Source organism: Physeter macrocephalus, chromosome 9, assembly GCF_002837175.3.
Source record: "Physeter macrocephalus isolate SW-GA chromosome 9, ASM283717v5, whole genome shotgun sequence".
NCBI lineage: Eukaryota > Metazoa > Chordata > Mammalia > Artiodactyla > Physeteridae > Physeter > Physeter macrocephalus.
Window position 1 is genome coordinate 14,510,374 of NC_041222.1, and position 22,779 is coordinate 14,533,152.

The 22,779-nt window shown below is 39.8% G+C and overlaps 1 protein-coding gene across 5 annotated transcripts in view; it reads left to right on the forward strand.

The window, feature by feature from the left end:
• The first annotated feature begins 886 nt into the window (after positions 1-886).
• The window catches only part of TXNDC8 (thioredoxin domain containing 8), a 37,614-nt gene continuing 15,721 nt past the window's right edge, over positions 887-22,779 (forward strand). For 2 of the 5 annotated variants that reach the window (XM_055087043.1, XM_055087041.1), the window contains exons 1-2: positions 15,701-16,752; positions 19,073-19,138. In XM_055087043.1, coding sequence (XP_054943018.1) covers positions 16,663-16,752; positions 19,073-19,138 — 156 coding nt within the window. In that variant the 5' untranslated portion in view covers positions 15,701-16,662. Of the gene's footprint in view, positions 980-1,582; positions 1,662-2,686; positions 2,882-15,700; positions 16,753-18,577; positions 18,833-18,865; positions 20,100-22,779 lie in introns of those variants that run through there. The other 3 variants (XR_003681152.2, XR_008618177.1, XM_055087042.1) reach the window with 3 other exon arrangements.

The following is a 22,779-nucleotide window of genomic DNA, read 5'->3' on the forward strand; positions in this document are numbered from 1 at the left end:
ATTTAACAAAGAATAATGAAAGTCATAAAAATCAGTGCTAACGCTGGTGATGGTATGGCAAGGTGAGCAAGTTCACGGACGTGCTGGTGTCTGTAAATTGGCGCAAGCACTCAAGAAGGAAGTTTGCATCAAGATCACTAAAAATAGTAAATTCCTAGGAAGTTACTCTCCGAAAATAAGAGTTTCCACAATTACTTATTGGAGAGACACGCATCACAGTTTTCTGTGATGTTGTTTTGTGACTGTAAGTTTGTAAAGAGCATGAGAAAAAAGCCAGTTAAAACACAATGCACCCAAATCATAGAATGGTATGCAACAATTACAAATCAAGTGGGTCTGAGTTCATTAGATAATGGGAAAATGCCCCTGGCATAACATTAAGGGAGAGAGCAAAATGCAAAATCACATAGTAATAAAATGGTGATTTGCTTAAACTAAATTACATCTCTGTGTGTATAACATCAAAATATAAACAGTGGTGATAATACAGTCTTGGAAATAGTATCTCAGTTAATTATTTTTCTACTTTCCTGTTCTCAGTATTTTGAAATGTTTTTATAATAAAAGCAATCAGGAAGACACAATTAACTATAGATTTTTTACAAGAAGCCTTGGAGGCTTTTGGAGGACTGTAAGCCACCTGTGGCCATGAGAGAAGTAAATGAAGACTCCAGTGTTTTCTGATATAAAGAAAACAAAGGGACCTTTCAGTAGAAAGAAGCAATGACGTGGCTTTAGTCAATTCTCCTCCTTGGTGCTTCCCTGAGCCTCAGTTTATCCGAGGGCACCCTGAGGTCCTTTTTCTGTGTTTACAGAATGTTTGCTGATTCAAGCAGATCGTTTTCTAAACTGACTCACATGTAACATCTTCCTCACTCCAAGTGACAGGCATTTCCCTGACCTCAGCCTGTGTTCCAGCTCTTTCCATGCCTGAAGGAAAATCCAAGGACTTGCAGGATCCGAATCTAAGAAGTTTGGGGTAATGATGTACATGTTTTTCCTTACTATTACCACAGTGCATACGCATCTCACAGCCGTGCACTGCAGCCACAGCCCACAAAATACAGAGACATGAGTTTGTCACAGGCTGGCAGAAATTGCCCCATGATGGTTATAATTGCCATAATAATAAATAACTTACCTTTTGTAAACACTTTGGCGCAGTTTTTGATACATACAGTTTCATTCACTTCCCTGAAGGCGTGTTGTAGGGATTGGGTGATGCTTGAGAATGGTCCTTTTCTGTTTTGGTCTTTCTATGAGTCCTTGGCCTCTTGCCTTTCTTTTTCTCCCCACTATCTGAGCTGTGTACTATTCATACTACATGCCATTGTTACTCCTCCTGTGACTCCTGTGACTACCTTGAGCCAATGCCAAGTGCCTTTCAAATAATAGAGCTCCTTCCTGCTCTGTCCCATTGACTAGCCGTCGGCCCAGGGACCTAGCAGAGTTTTACTTCCTACTAGTAAAGGGATCACTGAAGGTTATAGTCCTATCTCAGTGCTGAAATTCCAAGCAAATGTGCTTGTTTATTTTGAATAAGCATTTTTCCTGGTAAATGACTCACTTCTGAATGTTGCAGTTGCCCTTGATGTCTGGGAAGAGCAGTTGTTGCATTTTTCATCAATATCACAAGGCTGATCTTTAGCCGACACATGCAGGTATGGCCAGTTGAACCAGCTGTTAAATTATGGGAATGTATAATGGCTGATAAGTAGCCTCTGCCCTCATGTCCCACCTCATTGAGGCTGTCCCAGTCCTTCCCCTTGGACACCCTGGATCTCCCCCAATCTAGCAACTGAAAGGGTTAATACCTGGCCAGGCACCAGCTGAGCTGATGCACAGCTGTTGTCCATTTGGACTGATCAGTGCCCAAGTCACTCAGGGTGTGAGTTGTTTCTGGTTTTTTGTTTTTGGCCGCGCCACACGGCTTGTGGGATGTTAGTTCCCCAACCTGGGATTGAACCAGGGCCCTCAGCAGTGAAAGCACAGAGTCCTAACTACTGAACCACCAGGGAATTCCCAAGTGTGTGAGATATTTTGATTGATGCTCCTGCATCATTATGGTGTTGAAGGCGTGATACACCAGACTGACATAAATCAATCCCGTTGTTAGCAAAAAACTTCTAGCCTAGCTGTTCTCTAACTTGAACGCCCAGCAGAATCACCTGGAGAGCTAGTTTAAACACACGTCTGGGCCCCGCCCTCAGATTCTGATTCATTCCGTCCAGGATGGGGCCTGAGAATTTGCGTTTCTCACAATTCCCAGGCAGCTCCCTGATAGACACGGATCTCTAGAGCAGCACTTCTCAAACACCAGTATGCATAAGAATCACCTGGGAAATCTTGTAATACAGATTCTTATTCAGTGCATCTGGGATAGAGCCTGAAATTCTGCTTTTCTATCAAGCATCTGGGATAGAGCCTGAAGTTCTGGGATAAAGCCTGAAATTCTACTTTTCTCTCAAGCCCCCAGGTGATTCCACTGTCTATGACCTTGAATAGCAAGGTCTTCTAAAGGGAATTCACGCTTCTCATCCACAAAATGAAAGTCTTCCTTATAAATCTTTTATTCTCGCTGTATACAATTTTCCGCTCGTCCTCCTTCTTTCATTTCTTATTCTTTGTTGTTGTTGTTGTAGTTCCTGTAGCTTCTTTCATTTTTTTTCTTTTAACAAATTCACAGGTGGTGCTGATACTGTTAGTCTGTGAGCATACTAAGTAGTAACACCTCATAGTGGCTGTAATTCTAGACCTCGGCTGCAGAGCACTTCAGAACAGCCCCTTCTTCGTCATACGTATCCTCGAGCTTCCCCCTCTCACCACTCAACTAAAGCCTAAACTGACAGGAAGAGGAAGATATCACCCACCGGAGTCTTTGGTAAGAGAGAATAAACTGGCTTTTTTTCCTTAGCATAAGACTAATAATGATCTGAGTTTTGTACTAAATAGTTCTCTATCTGCTTCTGTGGTCCTTCACATTTTGGCGTGTCTCTGTAAGTTCTCAGGTGGATTACAAGTCATGTATGTGAATGATTTATCTCTTTATTCTTATTTTGTAGTTATTCTTTTAAAAATTGTTTTCACTTGGCCCTCTTTTGCTCTTCCTCTCTCCCGCTTTCTTTTCTCCCTTTCTCTCTTTACTTTTCTTCCCACTCTCTGTTGTTTTCTTGCCAATGTCTTCAAGATTTCAAATTCCCAACCCACTCTCCGGCTTCCACCCCTGAATAATTTTTTTTTTTTTTAATGCAACCCTGACTTCTCAAAAAGAGACTCCACCCAGACTGTTTTGGAGCTTCATGATCCCAACACTGAGGTCAGAAATGAGTCTAGGATAATTATGTGTGAGTGCGTGTCGGGGAAACAAAGAAGGCAGTCAAGTGTAAAAGGAAAGGCTAGAGTGCCCTTTTCTAGAAAATACTTGACTAGGAGCTTTTATCCAGGACTAGAAATTGCCCTGCTTACCAACTAAGCACTTTCTCAGCAAAACAGAAAAAAGATGTCTGTTTTTATGAACTTGGTCATTTCCTGGACTTTAATAGCGCTTTTCCTGGACTTTAATAGTGCTTGATTCCAGTTGGATATAAACAGACTTCTGTGATCCATCGGCTTGTACCCTCCCTGCCCTTGGGCTGGGCAAGCTGCTTAGCAGCTAATTCTGTGGAAAAGTCTACAAGCCCTAGTGCCGGAAGGCAGAAGTCCTGGCCCAGCCTTGCTCCACTTCTGGGAACCCAGGGACATGGCAGGAGTTTGTTGGTTAAGTAGCTGTGCCTGAGAGTGAATTCTGTACCATCTCCTTTCCAAATGCAGTGGAGAGAAGTTCAAGAAGATCTATATTCCATAAGGAAAAGAATAGTAGAGATGATGGATAGCTTCTGATGCAGAGAAAAGAATGCACTGCATTCAGTTCATCCAGTGCTAAGTAGCTTTCTAAGGGACCCGCACATTCCGGCTGACCCTGTGTTCCTCCCTATCTGACAGGTGACCCAGACTTGAATTCTAAATTGATTCCATCTAGGATAAGTTATCTAAGCTGGCTGCACCTCGATTATCTCATCTATAGGGTGAACGCAATCACCTTAACTAACAGGGTATTTGCAAAATAACATAAATGAAACTGATGCCAAGAAGGGAGCCCACACTTCAAAACAGTGGTTCTCAACCTAGGGCTTGGAAGATGTTCAATATGCGTCAACATCTACCTTTCCTTCTTGAATGAAAAAGACAGAAAAGAAGAAGGAGAGGCAATGATAGGATCTTCAGTGGATAACCATGAATAAAATTCCTGGCTGTGATGGTAGAAGCATCAAAATCAAGAGTCTCAAACTCAAATGCCAGTAGAAGCCGGGCAAGTAATATTAATACGCAAAGCACCCCAAGGACAAAGAAACAAGAATACAACAGACACTGGCAAGACAATAGAAATGCTTCAAATATCTATTATCGTGGTAGAAGACAAATAGCTGCACACCCACAAGAAAAATGGCTTCTTGCCACTCCACCTTGGGTTCTTGAAGCAATGGAAGATGATGGGGACAGGACTCAGCTGGAAAGAGCATGCCCCCTCCAGAGGGGCAGCCACTGCTCTCCACCTGACAGTCATCATGTGACACAAAATGAAAGGCCCAGCCTTGCCAGATCTTAGGACTCTTTGCAAGATAAGTAAGAGGCTTTGTTTATTCCTAAAATATTCCAGTTTCCCAATGTTGGCCAACCCTATGGTATGATCAACATAGTGGGCCATCGGAGGCTTGTGGACATTAGGTTACAACCTATGTTGCTTCTCCTTTTTAGAGCTCTGCCAGCTCAGAAGGGAGCACATTGGGTTGTGGTTTGCTTTCTGCTCGCTAAGCGGTAAGAAAACCCTTTCAGAAGTAGAAACTTGGAAAGCCAGAATGGTGCATGCCTTTGCTGGCTTCAGCTAGGAGCTGTACACACTTCACTAGACTTCTTTATATCTGTTAATTATCATCATATCCCTAAGAGGTGAGCGCTATCTCCATTTCACAGATGAGGAAATAGAAGATTAGATAAGCAGTAATTTGCTCAAGAGCTCACAATAGCAGCACTCAGGTTTGAAACCAAGTTGTTTTATCCAAGTTTAGTGCAGCTCATATACCATAAAGTGGAATAATAACATTTGTCTGAGTCTAAAGCTCATTTTCTTTCCACTTCTCCCTTGATAAATATTAAGCAGTAAGGGAGGCTCAGAAAGGAACTTAGATGACTGGAATGCCAGTTGGTAAATAGTTATTTCAGAGCATTAATGACTATTTTGAGTCTGGACACATTGCAGGCCAGAAATTAGATTCCTCAATCCTAAAGTTAGATTTTGCTTTACTATTGTGTGCCTTGTTTGAGAGATTTTTAAACACCAGTGACAATGTTGAGTCATAGTTCTTGCGGTTTGACCCAAATGAAGAAATTTCTGTAATACTGTATCTGAGTGTTTACCAGGTAAGTATTAGAAATTCCAGGTTAAACTGTAAAGGAATTTGCTGTCTGTGGAAACAGATATCAGGCTTAGATAGCACTTCCAGCAACATTTCATCCAGTGGACCAAACCAAAAACCCAGGTTTCTTCTCTGTCGCCTCACTGCTTTCTGAAACATTGGTCTTAAAGACTGGGTTCCTGTGTGTTTTATAACAGCTGCCAGCCAGCATCTTGTTTACATCCAGATAAAGAAAGAGGAAATTTCAGTAACTGTCACAAGGGCTAGGAATTGCTTTTTCTTGCTTTCTTGTTCTCTTGTGATTAACCCTTGGCCTAAATATAGGATTGTTGGTTGGATTAAGATCATCACGGTCTCGAACCCTGGATTTAGATTAATCCCATACAAACTGCATAGCTGCTATAAAATGGAGGAGGGATAAATTCACCCACAGAAAAATCTGTGTATTTTTGGTAGAAAGTGGAAGAAATGGGTGCTGGGAAGCAACAAAAAACAACTTGGCCGAGGCTGTACAAGAAATATTCATAGCTCTTCATCTAACACACACTAAAAAGAAAGGCAGATAATTCATTCCTTAGAGACCTGAATGGAGGAGTGGAAAAAACAGAAAGAATTATTTTGCTGGTTTTGTTTTATTGTAGAATTCTGCAGTTTCTTACTTTGTGGTAATGGTTGTTGTTGTTGCTCTGAGGAAGGTCTGAGGAACATTGGTCATGGCCATGTTTGGGTTTTCTTCTGACATTAAATTCTGAAAAATAACAAATCATCATGTGCAGAGTTTGGCAAGCTGCTGCTATTTTTGTAAGGTCCAGCAGCTAAAAATGTTTACATTTTTAAAAGATTGAGAAACAAAGAATATGAACCAAAGACTGCATGTGGTCCATAAAGCCCCAAATATTATCTGGTTCTTGACAGAAAAAGTTGGCCAACCCCTGGTCCAGTCCATGAAAGTGAAGTTTCATTACTTCCTAAATAATTAGAGCAAAAATAACAAAGTTTAGGGAATCTGTGACTCATAAAACCAAATGTACAAGAAATATTATTGTAGGATTAGGCTTTAGGCTTTAGGCTTTCTCAACTGCAAACTAATACTTTCAAAATCCTAAATGAAAATAACCTTCATCTATTTAATATTACCTTGCTTATTTCTCATTTGGTGGTTGCCAGAGCTGGGGAGGGGAGGGGGTGCATGGAAATAGGTAGTAGAAGATTAACAAGAGACAGATACGTTTTTGATTCTGCACACAAGGCCAGCAGTTGGCTGATTTTTGGCTGACCACACACTGACTAACTAGTCATAGCATAAAAATGAAATTAGCTCCATGTCTGCCAAAGTTCCAGATTCTAAGATGTCATGTTCAATGATGTCATAGAGAAGGTACCCTTATATTCCATCTAGGATCCTATAGTTGATAAGAGACAGCTACAGTCAGCCAACTGAACCAACAGGAGAATTTTGTCAGCAATTCCCAGGTGTAAATCATGGTGCAGAATATTAGAGACATGGCAAGTATTTATTTGGCTTCAAGGAGTATTTCAAAAGAGACATCTTGAGAGCAGATTTGATAAACTTTAAGGAATATTTCCTCCATCCAGTACTCCTTCATTGCTCTGTAGCAAGAGGAGATTTTTATTTTTTAATGCTTGTTCTTCATGTTGTTTCTTGAGGGATGGCACTCTCTAGAGAGTAGCCAAGAGAAAAATTGATCAAAAAAAGTTTTAACCCTTCCTCCATCTCATTTCTTGCTCTGACTCTAGCTGGATCCAGGCCACCTCCTAACATAACCCATCCTGTACCTGATCCCACCAATTTTACCTTAGTTGTACCTGGAAAATTTTATGGAAGTAAAATAGTCCACTTATTTCTCTTATCCCAGGAAAGAGAACAGAACCCCTAGACATGCCTATAGAATGGACCAGGGGCAGTAACAAGTGTTTAGGTGGTATTTCATAAAATCACTTTCTATCCATTGTCCAATGGTACTGCCACAGCAAATCTCAATACATATATGGGCCAGTGATAATTCTTTATGTAAAGAAAATTGCCTCTAAAAGAGTGGCTAAGGGCCTACATCATTTAGAGGTAGAGCAGGCATTTAGCATCCAGACATTCTGATGTGACCACATTACAGGAGGACCAGGAGCTGGAGGGAAGGGGGACACGTAGGGACTGGGTCTTCCCTTCACTAGCACCCTCAGAATTAGACTTTTGACACTTTCCCCAAATGTGCCTGTATGTAAGATCACAAATATGAGAGCGACCAGATTGAAAGAAGGCATTGCCATGTACCTTTGACATAAAAAAATGTTTTAAAAATAGCACACACTTGCTAATGATTTTGGTAATTCTTCTTTTTTTGGTTTTCTGCATCTCTCATAGAGTAGCTTGGGGTCTCACTCATCCTCTGAGAAGCCCTCTCCATCTCTTCCTCAGAGACCTATTCTGAGGGCCTATTGTCTCCTTTATGTCTTTATTCAAATGTCACATCGAGGTGGACCTTGGCCACCCCGACTGTGATTGTAATCCAGCTCCCATCCTTCCCTTTTATTCTTCTCCTTTTTTCTTTATTAGCAATGATCACAAATTTACTATATATTTTACTTATTAATCTTACCATTGGCTTCCCCACCAAATGTAAGCTCCATGAAGGCAGCAGGTGGAATGTTTTGTTTTTTTATCCATGCTACATCCTAGCAGTGTGTCCAGTAGCTGGCATAGAGTGGGCCTCAATAGGTACATGTGGGATCACTATGCATACCATGGGAGTATTACCTTCAGAGAACTTAGCCAAGGCAAATTCATTGGACCAGGTAGTCCATTTTATATACCCTAACAACTACTGAGAAGTGAAGACATGTATGCTTTTGAGGATGGCATCTACCTTATAACTTCAGAAGCAAGTGAGAAGTGGAGGCTTGGCATGACTTTCTGAAAAGTTAATCACCCCTCTCTTGGAGGAATATTGGTAAAGGAAGAGCATGTCTTCTTTGAGTCATCCGTTTCACTTCTTGAAAGTAAATCAAATGGCAATGTAATTGTCAAGACTCCCCTATTATAAAGTATATGCCATCTGTATGGAATAAACCCCATCCCTCTCTCCAGTGATAGGCCCTGATTGATTTAACTCAATTAGTGATCCCATCCCTCCATATTAATTAGTGGTCCAGGTATAAGCGCATGATGGCATTTGGGCCAGAGAGAGGAAGAGTGAGCCCGTTACTATAAAGGACTCAGGAGATGATTTTGTATAGTGGTTAAGGAAATGGACTCTGGGGTCAAGCTTACCAGGTTAGCAATCCCAACTACACCACTCACCAGCTGGTTAACCATGAGAAAGTTAATAAATGTTAGTTTTTTCATCTGTGAAATTGGGCAAATAATAATAATATCCACTGCATAGGGTGGTTGTAGAGATTAAGGAAGAGAATACCAAGCACAGAGTAAATTAGATACTCTTGGTAGAATTCCAGTGAGAAAAGGAAAAATAAATCTTGAACAGAACACTATGTATTAGCAGATCATTCATTCATCAACTAAATGCTCCATGAGCACTTACCATGTGCCAGTTAGGGGCCATAGAGGCACAGAAGTGAGTCAGGATTGAGTTCTGTGGGGATTTGTTGGAAAGACAAGCCGTGCGTGAAATAACTGGTGTAGGACATTGTTCACAAAGCAATCAAGCATAGATACCATGATCTGAGGTCCCAGGAGGGAAAATCTTACTTTACTTAGATGATACAGACAGTTGGTAGAAAAAATTCACTTAAGACATTCAGCAAGAAGCATGTCTAATCCTTAAATGTATGGTTTTAACTATATCTTCAATAATGATCAGCCCACCCCTGCCAAAACCAAACAAAAACAATAAATGATTCAAGGTATTAGATTAGCTCTCCTTTAGATTTCTCTGTTAATGCATGTTTAGGTCCTTGTTTAAAAAATCAAATATAGATGCCCACCTTGAACACCCATTCATCTCCACCCTCCACCCCTCATCTCTCACTATCCAATCTCAGTCTCTCCCCAGAGGTATCCAACCATTACCAACCACCATTACCAACCCATCTGGTAAATAGAATCCTAACCTTTTTGTGTGGGTTTATCATCACTTATGTATACTTAGAAAGATAAATATATGTATATGCCCTCAAGGACATTTAGGAAAGGTTGTATCCCCTGGAGAACAATGGGGTGGGACACCATAACTAAGCTGTCATTTTATTCCCTGCAAGACATTATGAGATTCAGTGATTGTGCACATTTCCTCATTTATGCTCTGGTCTCAGGATGAATTAAAAGCACTTTTGAAATCTGCCGAAAACAAACTTGTAGTAATTGAATTTTCAGCAAAATGGTGTGGTCCTTGCAAAAGAATTTATCCTCTTTTTCATGTAAGTATCATCAGTGTCTATTTCACAATTTTAGAAGGAATTTAAAGTTCTCAAATAGTTTTCCCAATAAATCTTAAAAGTTTTGCCCTTATGAGCCATTATGGAATCATAGCTTCCCCCCACCTTGGTGCCTACTTCTTTTTTTATTATTATTTTTTAATTTTTTCAATTTTATTTAAGTATAGTTGATTTACAATGTTGTGTTAGTTTCAGGCATACAGCACAGTGATTTGGATGGATAGATAGATAGATAGATAGATTGATAGGGATAGAGATATTCTTTTTCAGATTCTTTTCCCTTACAAGTTACAAAATATTGAGTATAGTTCCCTGTGCTACACAGTAGGTCCTTGTTGGTTAACTATTTTATGTATAGCAGTGTGTATGTGTTAATATCAACCTCCTAATTTATCCCTACCCCCCTTTCCCCTTTAGTAACCATAGTTTGTTTTAAAATGACTGTACTACCCAAGGCAATCTACAAATTCAATGCAATCCTCATCAAATTACTAATGGCTTTTTTCACAGAACCAGCCAAAAATTTTTTTTAATTTGTATGGAAACACAACTAGCCAATAGCAATCTTGAGAAAGAAAAACAGAGTTGGAGGAATCAGGCTCCCTGACTTCAGACTTTACTAACAAAGCCACAGTAATCAAAGCAGTATGGTACTGGCACAAAAACAGACATATGTAGATCAATCGAACAGGATGGAAAGCCCAGAAATAAACCCACGCCCCTATGGTCAATTAATCTACGACAAAGGAGGCAAGAATATACAACGGAGAAAAGACAGTCCTTTTAGTAAATGGTGCTGGGAAAACTGGACAGCTACAGGTAAAAGAATGAAATCAGAACACTCCCTAACACCATACACAAAAATAAACTCAAAATGGATTAAAGACCTAAATGTAAGACCAGATACTATAACACTCCTAGAGGAAAACATAGGCAGAACACTCTTTGACATAAATCACAGCAGTATCTTTTTAGATCCGTCTCCTAAAGTAATGGAAATAAAAACAAAAATAAACAAATGGGACCTAATTAAACTTAAAATCTTTTGCACAGAATCATAGTTTTTTGAAGCATCCTGATTAACCTGAATATAATATAGTGAGATCTAATTAGATCATTAGTATACACACCAGAAGATTAATATTACTTGAAAGGATAATTCTGCAAGGATCATCAAAAGGTGCAAAAGAGTACAATTGTACAAAGGAATGGATTATTCATAATAATGACATTTTACCTAAGTTCCAGAGTTCAGAACGTCCAAATATTGGAATAGATTGCAGATGAACATGATACTTGTTTTTAACTATAATATAAAAGAATAAACTACTCCCAATCCTTCAACCCTATTATCAGAACAAATCCTATGTCTTACATATTCCTTTCATATCTGATCTCCTTTATAAAATATCTTAGTAAAATATTCCACTTAGTTGTAATCATATATTCAGATCTTTTTCCATATACACATTTGTTCATGTTTTTATCAAGTTTCCAGATTATAATTTTCATGTCTATACAATGTTTCATCTAGTTAATTTTCCTATTACCCCATTTAAGAGTTTTCACCATTGAGGGGCTGGGAGGGAGGTGTATAACATGCGGCAGAAAGAAACTCAGGGCATTTTCTTTTCATTTCTCCTTATTGCGCAGATGTTTCACAGTTATGGTCCATTTTATGAAATCTATTCCTTCAAATATAAAATTTGGATTTCTCTACACAACTGAAAATACTCTGGTTTATTTTCAGCAAGATTTCTAACATTTCAACTTTTTTGACTTAAACTCTTCAATCTACCTGAATTCATTCTTACCACAATCACAACCTTTGATATTTTATTTAAAAGAAACATATTCAAATAGAGAAGTTGGCTACATGACATCTCAACATCTATTCTCTGCCTAAAATTCTTAGACTGTCCACAGGGAACATTTTCATATCTGGCAGACCCCTCTATTCAGACACTTAAACTTAGAGTCTCCAGAGTTTAGCTTCAGGAGTATACCTCACCTGCCACAATGTCAAAGCTGATCAAATTTCAATGGCCAATGAGGCATTTTAATCTCAGGCTTGGTAACCCCTTTCTCCCTTCATACCTTCAGGCCCGGAGGGTGGTAAGGGCTCTGCTACTGTTGTGTCCAGACTCTCACAGCTCCTCCACACCCATCCTTAACTTTATAGTTATTTATAGTTAGCCCTTTGGTGATAAACGTCCCTAAATTACCCTAGTTTGAATGTGCCATCTGTTTTCTGTTGGAATCCAGACTAATGCACACACAGTTTTTAAATTTGGGTGTATCCACACTGTGAAATACTATTCAGATGATAAAAAGAATCAAGTAGACCCATACATAATGAAGGAATTGCCTCCAAGACAACAATAGAATTAAGTAAAAAGAGAACAATATAGGAACATTTATACAGTATGGTCCCATTTATGTAAAACAGAGATAAATATACATATGTGTGTATGTGTATATCAACATATATACATATATATTATATGTAGACAAAGGGGAGCAGAAGATGCATATCAAACAAGTTTTTTTTTTTTTCTGTGAGAGGGAGTGAAAATTGGGGGAGGATTGAGAATGGGAAAATTTCATGCTTTGCTTTATTTTTCTTGTAATGTTTGAACTTTTTCAAGAGAAGGTATTCATCATGTGTCATTTATTAAAAACTCAGGGCTTCCCTGGTGGTGCAGTGGTTGAGAATCCACCTGCAGATGCAGGGGACACGGGTTCGTGCCCCGGTCTGGGAAGATCCCACATGCCGCGGAGTGGCTGGGCCCGTGAGCCATGGCCACTGAGCCTGCGCGTCCGGAGCCTGTGTTCCGCAACGGGAGAGGCCACAACAGTGAGAGGCCCGCATACAAAAAAAAAAAAACAAACAAACAAAAAAACCAAACTCATAGTACATAATGGAGTTGGAGGAAACGCTTTTCTTACTCTAGGGCACTTTATCAGAGATCAAAGTAGAAACAGAAACCAAATTAGACTGAAAAGGATTTTAATACGAGGAGTTAAATGCTCATAAAATCATTAGAAGACTGGATGAATGGACTCCAGACTGGAACCCCATGAATGACTCAAAAGCACAACAGACCCACCTGAGGGGATCCTAACTTTGCCAATATCAGATGTGAGAAGAGATGGGAAGCCACTACTGGGAGAAAACAAACAAACAAAAAACAAACAGAAAAACAACACGAACAGCAGTCGGGGAGTTAGAATCAGAATCCGGACGCTGATGTAGGGGCACTGGATCCCTCAGCATAGCTGCTGCCACAAAAAAAAAAAAACAAACAAACAAAAAAACCAAACTCATAGTACATAATGGAGTTGGAGGAAACGCTTTTCTTACTCTAGGGCACTTTATCAGAGATCAAAGTAGAAACAGAAACCAAATTAGACTGAAAAGGATTTTAATACGAGGAGTTAAATGCTCATAAAATCATTAGAAGACTGGATGAATGGACTCCAGACTGGAACCCCATGAATGACTCAAAAGCACAACAGACCCACCTGAGGGGATCCTAACTTTGCCAATATCAGATGTGAGAAGAGATGGGAAGCCACTACTGGGAGAAAACAAACAAACAAAAAACAAACAGAAAAACAACACGAACAGCAGTCGGGGAGTTAGAATCAGAATCCGGACGCTGATGTAGGGGCACTGGATCCCTCAGCATAGCTGCTGCCTCCAGCACGATTACCCTCCCACACCCCAGTCGTGCTTTCCAGCAGGACATCCAAAGATAAAAAGAAAGTAGCTGTGTCTCACTTCTGCCTTCCAAGTCTTGCCTGCATGCATCTCACTGGTGAAACCAATTTGCATCCAGAACTCTAGCTGCAAGGGAATGCAAGGAAACTTTACCTTTTCCCTTTTCCAGGCTCTGCAGGAAGGTGGAATGGGAGTGAGCCGGCTATACCATTATTCTAGGTGGGGAAGAATTCAAGACATTTTCAGGGACTTCCCTGGTGGCGCAGTGGTTAAGAATCTGCCTGCCAATGCAGGGGACAGGGGTTCAAGCCCTGGTCTGGGAAGATCCCACATGCCGCGGAGCAACTAAGCCGGTGCCCCACAACTACTGAGCCTGCGCTCTAGAGCCCGTGAGCCACAACTACAGAGCCCACGTGCCACAACTACTGAAGCCGGCGCGCCCTAGAGCCTGTGCTCTGCAACAAGAGAAGCCACCACAATGAGAAGCCCGCGCACCGCAAGGAAGGGTAGCCCCCACTCGCTGCAACTAGAGAAAGCCCACACACGGCAACGAAGACCCAACACAGTCAAAAATAAATAAAATAAAATTAATTAATTGTTTTTAAAAAGACCTTTTCAGACACACGAAAACTAAAAGTTGACAACCCAGATGTATGGCAAGAAGAAAAAAAGTAAATCATAAGCAAATGTGGATTTTAAGAAGTGATTTAAAACTTTAAGTCTTGAGTAAATTCCACAGTCCCATTTGATCTGGGCCTTGATGATTAAGAGCAGGGGTCAGCAACCTTTTCTGTAAAGGTTAAAGACAGTATTTTCAGGTTTGCCAGTTATATGGTCTATGTCATATATACTCAGCTTTGATGTTGTAGCACAAAAGCAGGCAATGGCGATACACGAATGGGCAAACATGTTCCAATAAAACTTTATTTATGAGACCATGTGGAGATCTGGATTTGGTCTATAGGGAGAAGTTTGATGACTCTGGGCTAAGAGGATCACCTGGCATAGAACCCCAAAAAGAACATTTCTGGAAAAGGGGAGGTTATAAATTTGTTGAGAAATTGCATGGTGTGATCGTGGGAAGGCAAGTACTCTGTGAGGCTAACTTTCAGTGTATACAGTGGAAGTAGCAACACACAAGCCTTGAAAAGGAAGCTGAGCCCAGATGGAGAAGGCCCTTGTGTTATAACTTAATGAGTTGCTGTAGAGTTAAAATAGAAGAATGTTTAAAAAGGTTTTGCCGTGATCAAATGTGGGTTTTTGGAAAATACTTTTGGCAGTGTTGTATAAGAATGGGTTGGAAAGACTGAGGCAAGTAACCCAAGGTGAACAACAATGTCAATGATGAGTTTACTAAAACTAGGGCAGTGGTTTGGGGAGAAAGAAGGAAAGGTCAAATTCAGGAGACAGTTTAGAGTTAAGAGCAAACAGAACAGGTGACCAGATGGTAACAGATTATATGGGAGGAAGAACATAGCAGAAGGAAGAATTTTTGTTGAGGGCAGAGGAGGGTCCTAGGTAGCTGGAGTGGGAGAGTGAGGGAAGGCAGTGTTCACAAGGGAACCCCAGTCTAGCAAGGAACCTGTATCTGTTCCAGGTCTTCCGACCACTACTCAATACAAAACTGCTATAACCCTGTCCATTTCCTGTCAGACTTGGGAGACTCTGAAAACTTCCAAAATAGAACCTGACGCTGAAATCAGATGTCCACATAAGTCAAACCCCTTGCCCCGCCTGACTGCTACTGGAGAAGACCCATCTATCTTTTTTTTTTTTTTTTAATATTTATTTATTTATTTTTGGCTGCACTGGGTCTCCGTTGCTGCGCACAGGCTCTCCCCAGTTGTGGGAAGAGGGGGCTACTCTTCACTGTGGTGTGCAGGCCTCCCATTGCGGTGGCCTCTCTCGTCATGGAGCACGGGCTCCAGGTGCGTGGGCTTCAGTAGTTATGGCACTCAGGCTTGGTATTTGTGGCTCACAGGCTCCAGAGCGCAGGCTCAGTAGGTGTAGCGCACGGGCTCAGTTGCTCCGCGGCATGTGGGATCCTCCCGGACCAGGGCTCGAACCCGTGTCCCCTGCATTAAATTAATTAATTTTTAATTAATTTAGTTTAATTAATTTAGTTTAATTAATTAAAATACGCCTGCAAGTCAATTTCCCCAGAATTCTTGGGCAACACCATCTTCCTGCCAGGCATGGAGGTGCTGCCAGTCAAAATCAGCATCTTTTTTTTATCTGCAAAGAACTGTAAAATACCAAAGACCTTCGTGTTTATTATCCAAGAGTTTTCCCCCAATTTCATCATCTTGATGAGCCACTGAAGAAAGAACTCCCACTTGGGGCACATTCCATGGACAAACAACCAGAGAGAATCCCTACAACAGAACTCTGCACCTAATGTCCACCTAATCAGTCCGTGTCATGCTGCTTCCTGCTTGTCCATGGGAGCAGCCACCAGTGACAGCTCCATCTGTTGTTGTCTCCATTTGGCCAAACTCTGGACACTTCACACCACCATTGAAGTGAGGTTTCATTTGAAACAGGTCAGTGGAAATGCTTGAGAGATGATGTTAATGCAAACAAATCAATATGCTATTAAGTGCCCTTAAAGAATGAACACAGCTGTTGGGAAAAAAGAACCTCCCAGGAGCTGACATTTACAGGCTGCTTCTGCATCCACTACCCCACACCCATTACCAACACCTCTGTCACCACCGCTGTCAAAGATGCTTCCAGGACATCTGGAACAGAAGCAGGAAAGTTGTTTTTCCCTCCTTCCATTTTCCATTTTTTTGCAAATGCTTCCCACTGGCAGAACCTAACAGGAAGACAGCTGGCAGAGGATTCTGGAAAATCTAGTTTTGATACATAGCAGAACACAGACTTTAGACTCTGGTTCTGCCGTTGATCTTTGCTTGACCTTGGCAGCATCCAACTTTGACTTTGGTGCTTGAGGTTCTAGGCAGTAGTGCAATGCCAGAATGATTGCTTAGCTCTCTTGATCAACCTTTTTGTTCAGTTTTGTTTTTGCTAAAAGACATTGCTAGTGTGTGATTTAATATTAACATTAAGCTAATGAGGAATTTTTACTCTGTCACTTTGAAGGAAATGTCTGTGCAATACCGAAACGTCATGTTTGCTAATGTGAATGTGGACAGGGCTCGGGTAAGAATCTTAAATCCTTCCTTGCAGATATGTAAAATCCAATGCGATGTCATTGAGAGTGCTGTCTCGGTGATTATATAAGCAATTTAAAGTGTGATGAACTGTAGTAAACTCCCTCATAATGTTCTTGTATATTTTGTATTTTTTTTTAAAAAGCCAATAAACATGTGGCTCTCCTGCTGCTCCCCGCCTTACCATACTATGGCAGAATTCACTAATCAAGCCTAATATTCTTCACCACTTGCTCTGGACTCTGCCCCACAATCCTGCTCTGTAGAGTTGCTCTAGACAGACAATACCAGTTGGTTGAAGTTGAGCTCAAAGTGAAAAATGATTTTCACCCCTATAATACATTATTATTCAATTTCTAAAACCTAACCCAATGCATTACAGACATTTTAACATAATTTGCTTTCCCCTTGCTATAGCTTATGCTTTTTGTGGGGTTTTTTAAACACCACAAGGAATTCCAGGAAATCCGTCCCTTACCTCCCTAGACCTTTCTTCCTCACCCCCCCACAAATATAATCAGCCCATGTCCTCAATCAAAATGTGCTTACTGATACACACAATGTGTCTACAAAATTATTCTTCCTAACATTTGTTCACTTATAATGAGGAAAAGTACCAATAACAAGTGGCCTGTGCATACATTGGATTGAATTTGAGCTTTAGAATTTAAAAAATCTACTATTCACCCATCCTGCCCTTTAACAGTTTTGTGACCTCTTATCAGTTAACCTCTATAAACTTCATTTTCTCTGTATGTAAAACAAGGTAATAATTAACGGAATATGATAAGATAAAAGGCACAAAATATATGACATACTACCCAGAACATAATAAAAGTTACATTTTTCCATTTCCTTCAACTTTCATTAAAGTGTGACAGTGTGTGATTGTCCTTTAAGATGAATCATATACTATGCATTCAGAATACACAGCTAGGGTTATTATCTCTTTGTCTTTTGCATATTCACAGAGTTGTGCACCTATCACTACAATCAATTTTAGAAAGTGTTCACAACTCCAGAAAGAAACACTGTTCCCTTTAGCAGTCACCTCCCTGCCCCGGTCCCTCCATCCACCTCCTCAACCCTAAGCAACCATAAGTCTACATTGTCTCTAGATTTGCCTATTCTGGCCATTTCATATAAATGGAATTATAGAATATGTGTTCTTTTGTGATGGGCTTCTTTCACTTAACATAAGTTTGCAGGATTCATCCATGATGTAGCATGTATCCGTACCCCATTCCCTTTTGTTGCTGAATAATATATTACCTTTTTTTTTATCCATTCATCCTACGATGGACATTCGGGTTGTTTGCAACTTTTCGCTATTATGTCTAATACTGGCATAAACATTTACGTATACATTTTCATTTCTTTTGGCTATATACCTAGAAGTGGAATTGTTGGGTCATATGGTAACTCTTTATTTAACTTATTGAGGAACTGACAAATTGTCTTAGAAACAGCTGCACTATTTTACATTTCCACCAGCAATGTTTGAGGGTTCTGATTTCTCCAGACCCTCAGCAACATGTGTTATTATTTTCTTTTTTTGATTACAGCTCTTTGTCTCTTAAGGTGAAACAAAATGCACAATTTTCTTTTCTAATAGTAATGTATTCATTGTTGTCATTGCTGTGGTCATGAAAATTAGAATGTAGTGGGGGGTGGCAGGGGAGAGGTTTTGATCCTGTGGGTGGCTAATTTTCTTTTGACTCAAACAAAATAAATGAAAAGTGGTATTTGAAATCAGATTATAATGGATTAGAGCAATTGGAATGCTAACATATTTTCTTGTCTCTTGGCTCCAGATCTTTCACAAAGATGGGCAGTGAAGAGGCATAAGGCTTAAAAGAAAGAAATATGCAAGCCTTACTTAAGATGCAAGACATTATATCACCCCATGTCTCAAGTGTGAGTTATAAAGAGACCTTTACTCATTCTTATTTTTTACAATATGCTCTTTCCATATTGGATTCCACTGGCGCCCTTCTGCAGTCTTTCACAAGCTCTTTTAAAATAGAGCTCATTTTGTCCTTCAGTCCATTCTGTTTTGGCCCCCATCTCTCACCCATCTCCTAGAGCTCTTGAATGAGAAAGCTCAGGAATGCTGGAAACAGTCATTTTTCTACTGTAACATTCCTGGAAGCTTTGAGGATATATTAGAAAAGTTCTTGGCAAGAGAATCTGTAATGTATCAGCTGTCCCTGGGCTCTCAGACATGCCTCCTGAGACGTCACCAAGTACCATTTTTGGTCCAGAGAGAGGATACCAAAATTGTGACTTCATGCCATTTCTTGTTCCAGGAGTTGGCCCAAATTTATCACATCAAAGCAATACCCACATTTCAGATGTTCAAGCAAGCCCAGAAGGTATGTTTCTATGGTAACTGGCAGATTGAAATAGATTATAGAGCCATCAGAGTCTTAAAAAAACGGCCTGGGGTATCCTGGATGGACGAAACAACTGTATTTATTTTCAATCTTAGCAATGTAATTCTTAGTTTATGAACTTTACATATTGACGAGGGGTAAAAAAAAAAAAAAAAAGCATGAAATGTGATAAATCTCCCCATTCAGACCATTTGAGATGTGCAAATCCATATGAAATACCCAACTATTATCCCTCTCTGGGGCAGAACCATCAAAAAAGAACCTTATAACAAGGGGCATGATGAAATTCTCTTACAAATATATACACGTTTTTCACACTTGGTAAAACATCAATCAAAAGCTATTACAAGGTAAAATAGCCTAGTGGTTGACCAGGCAGGTTCTGGGCTCAGATTTCTGTGGTTCGAAAACCAGTTCTTCCACTTCCCAGCAGATTACTTAATAACCTCTTGGTATCTTAGTTTCCCTATCTGTAAAAACATGGATCGTAAAAAGTTTCCCCCTCCTTAGTGAAAATGAAATGAATTAACATGACTAAACTTTTTAGACCCATCCTGACACACATGAGTATGTTATGTTAATTATCTCGAAGATATTAATGGAATGGAATGTCTCAAATACTTGGTGTGTGGTGAAACTAGTAATTACATATATGGCTGGGAGCACGGACACTTGTGCGTACCTTTTGAAATGTGATTTTGCAACACACTTAAGAGGAACAAACTGTTCATTCCCTTTCACACATTATCCCATTCTTGGGAATTTTAGTTAATGAAATGCCTCATGGAAAAATAAATGGCTAAGTGCATAGTAATTGTAGCATTATTTCTAACAAAATATGGAAGCAAGGTAAATGTCTTTTTTTAGTAGAGTGGCTAAGTGATTTATGATACATCTAGTCTATGAAACAGTATGCAATTAAAAAGGGTTATGGACAGAAAAGAAGCAGATTTACAGATACAGAAAACAAACTACTGGTGGGGGGGAAGCAGTATAGGGGTGGGGGAGTGGGAGGTACAAACTATTGGTTGTGACAGGCTCAAGGATGTATTGTACAACACGGGGAATATAGCCAATATTGTGTAAAAATTATAAATGGAAAGTAACCTTTCAAAATTGTAAAAAATTTTTTTAATTGTCTTAAATGATTGAGCTAAAAGATTAAATAAATAAATAGTTATGAAGAATATATGTAAAGTAAAAAAAATTCATACTTAAACTTTGTAAAGATTACATCTGCAGTATAGAGAATGAGCACGTTTGATATGCTAGCTGTAGAATTTTATCTTCGGTTTCTATTTGTGTGTATTTGCTGTAACATAATTGAAGCAATAGATTTTTTTAAAAATTTTATTTATTTTTGGCTGCGTTGGGTCTTTGTTGCTGCGTGCGGGCTTTCTCTAGTTGCCATGAACGGGGGCTACTCTTTGTTGCGTTGCGCGGCCTCTCATCACGGTGGTTTCTCTTGTTGCAGAGCACAGGCTCTAGGCACGCAGGCTTCAGTAGTTGTGGCTTGTGGGCTCTAGAGCGCAGGCTCAGTAGTTGTGGCGTACGGGCTTAATTGCTCCACGGCATGTGGCATCTTCCCCGACCAGGAATCAAACCCATGTCCCCTGCATTGGCAGGCAGATACTTAACCACTGCGCCACCACAGAAGTCCCAAAGCAATAGACTTAAATAATGTTTCCCCAAAAAATAACACTACCTATTCCCTCTCTTGAGGTTTTACTTGAAAATTGAAACCGTTTAACATATGCATTTTTAACAACTTTATTGGAGTATAATTGCTTTACAATGCTGTGTTAGTTTCTGCTTTATAACAAAGTGAATCAGCTAGACATATACATATATCCCCATATCTCCACCCTCTTGCATCTCCCTCCCACCCTCCCTATCCCACCCTCTAGGTGGTCACAAAGCACCAAGCTGATGCCCCTGTGCTATGCAGCTGCTTCCCACTAGCTATCTATTTTACATTTGGTAGTATATATAAGTCCATGCCACTCTCTCACTTTGTCCCAGCTTACCCTTTCTCCTCCCCGTGTCCTCAAGTCCATTCTCTCTTTTTATTTTTTTAGATTCCATGTATATGTGTTAGCATACGGTATTTGTTTTTCTCTTTCTGACTTACTTCACTCTGTATGACAGACTCTAGGTCCATCCATCTCACTACAAATAACTCAATTTCGTTTCTTTTTAATGGCTGAGTAATATTCCATTGTATATATGTGCCACATCTTCTTTATCCATTCATCTGTCGATGGACACTTAGGCTGTTTCCATTTGCTGGCTATTGTAAATAGAGCTGCAGCAAACATTGTGGTACATGACTCTTTTTGAATTATAGTTTTCGCAGGGTATACGCCCAGTAGTGGGATTGCTGGGTCATATGGTAGTTCTATTTTTTGTTTTCTAAGGAACCTCCGTACTGTTCTCCATAGTGGCTCTATCAATTTACTTTCCAACCAACAGTGCAAGAGGATTGCACTGGTGGGAGGTGCACCCTCTCCAGCATTTATTGTTTGTAGATTTTTTGATGATGGCCATTCTGACTGGTGTGAGGTGATACCTCATTGTAGTTTTGATTTGCATTTCTCTAATGATTAGTGATGTTGAGCATTCTTTCATGTGTTTGTTGGCAATCTGTAAATCTTCTTTGGAGAAATGTCTATTCAGGTCTTCTAACCCATTTTTGGATTGGGTTGTTTGTTTTTTGAATATGGAGCTGCATGAGCTGTTTATATATTTTGGAGATTGATCCTTTGTCCGTTGATTCGTTTGCAAATATTTTCTCCCATTCTGAGGGTTGTCTTTTCGTCTTGTTTATGGTTCCCTTTGCTGTGCAAAAGCTTTTAAGTTTCATTAGGTCCCATTTGTTTATTTTTGTTTTTATTTCCATTTCTCTAGGAGATGGGTCAAAAAGGATCTTGCTGTGATTTATGTCCAAGAGTGTTTTGCCTATGTTTCCCTCTAATAGTTTTATAGTGTCTGGCCTTACATTTAGGTCTTTAACCCATTTTGTGTTTATTCTTGTGTGTGGTGTTAGGGAGTGTTCTAATTTCATTCTTTTACATGTAGCTGTCCAGTTTTCCCAGCACCACTTATTGAAGAGACTGTCTTTTCTCCATTGTATATCCTTGCCTCCTTTGTCATAGATTAGTTGACCATAGGTGCGTGGGTTTACCTCTGGGCTTTCTATCTTGTTCCATTGATCTATGTTTCTGTTTCTGTGCCAGTACCATATTGTCTTGATTACTGTAGCTTTGTAGTATAGTCTGAAGTCAGGGAGTCTGATTCCTCCAGCTCTGTTTATTTTCCCTCACGACTGCTTTGGCTATTCATGGTCTTTTGTGTGTCCATACAAATTTTAAGATTTTTTTGTTCTAGTTCCATAAAAAATGCCATTGGTAATTTGATGGGGATTGCATTGAATCTGTAGATTGCTTTGGGCAGTATTGTCAATTTCACAATGTTGATTCTTCCAATCCAAGAATATGGTATATCTCTCGATCTGTTGGTATCATCTTTAATTTCTTTCATCAGTGTCTTATAGTTTTCTGCATACAGGTCTTTTGTCTCCCTAGGTAGCTTTATTCCTAGGTATTTTATTCTTTTTGTTG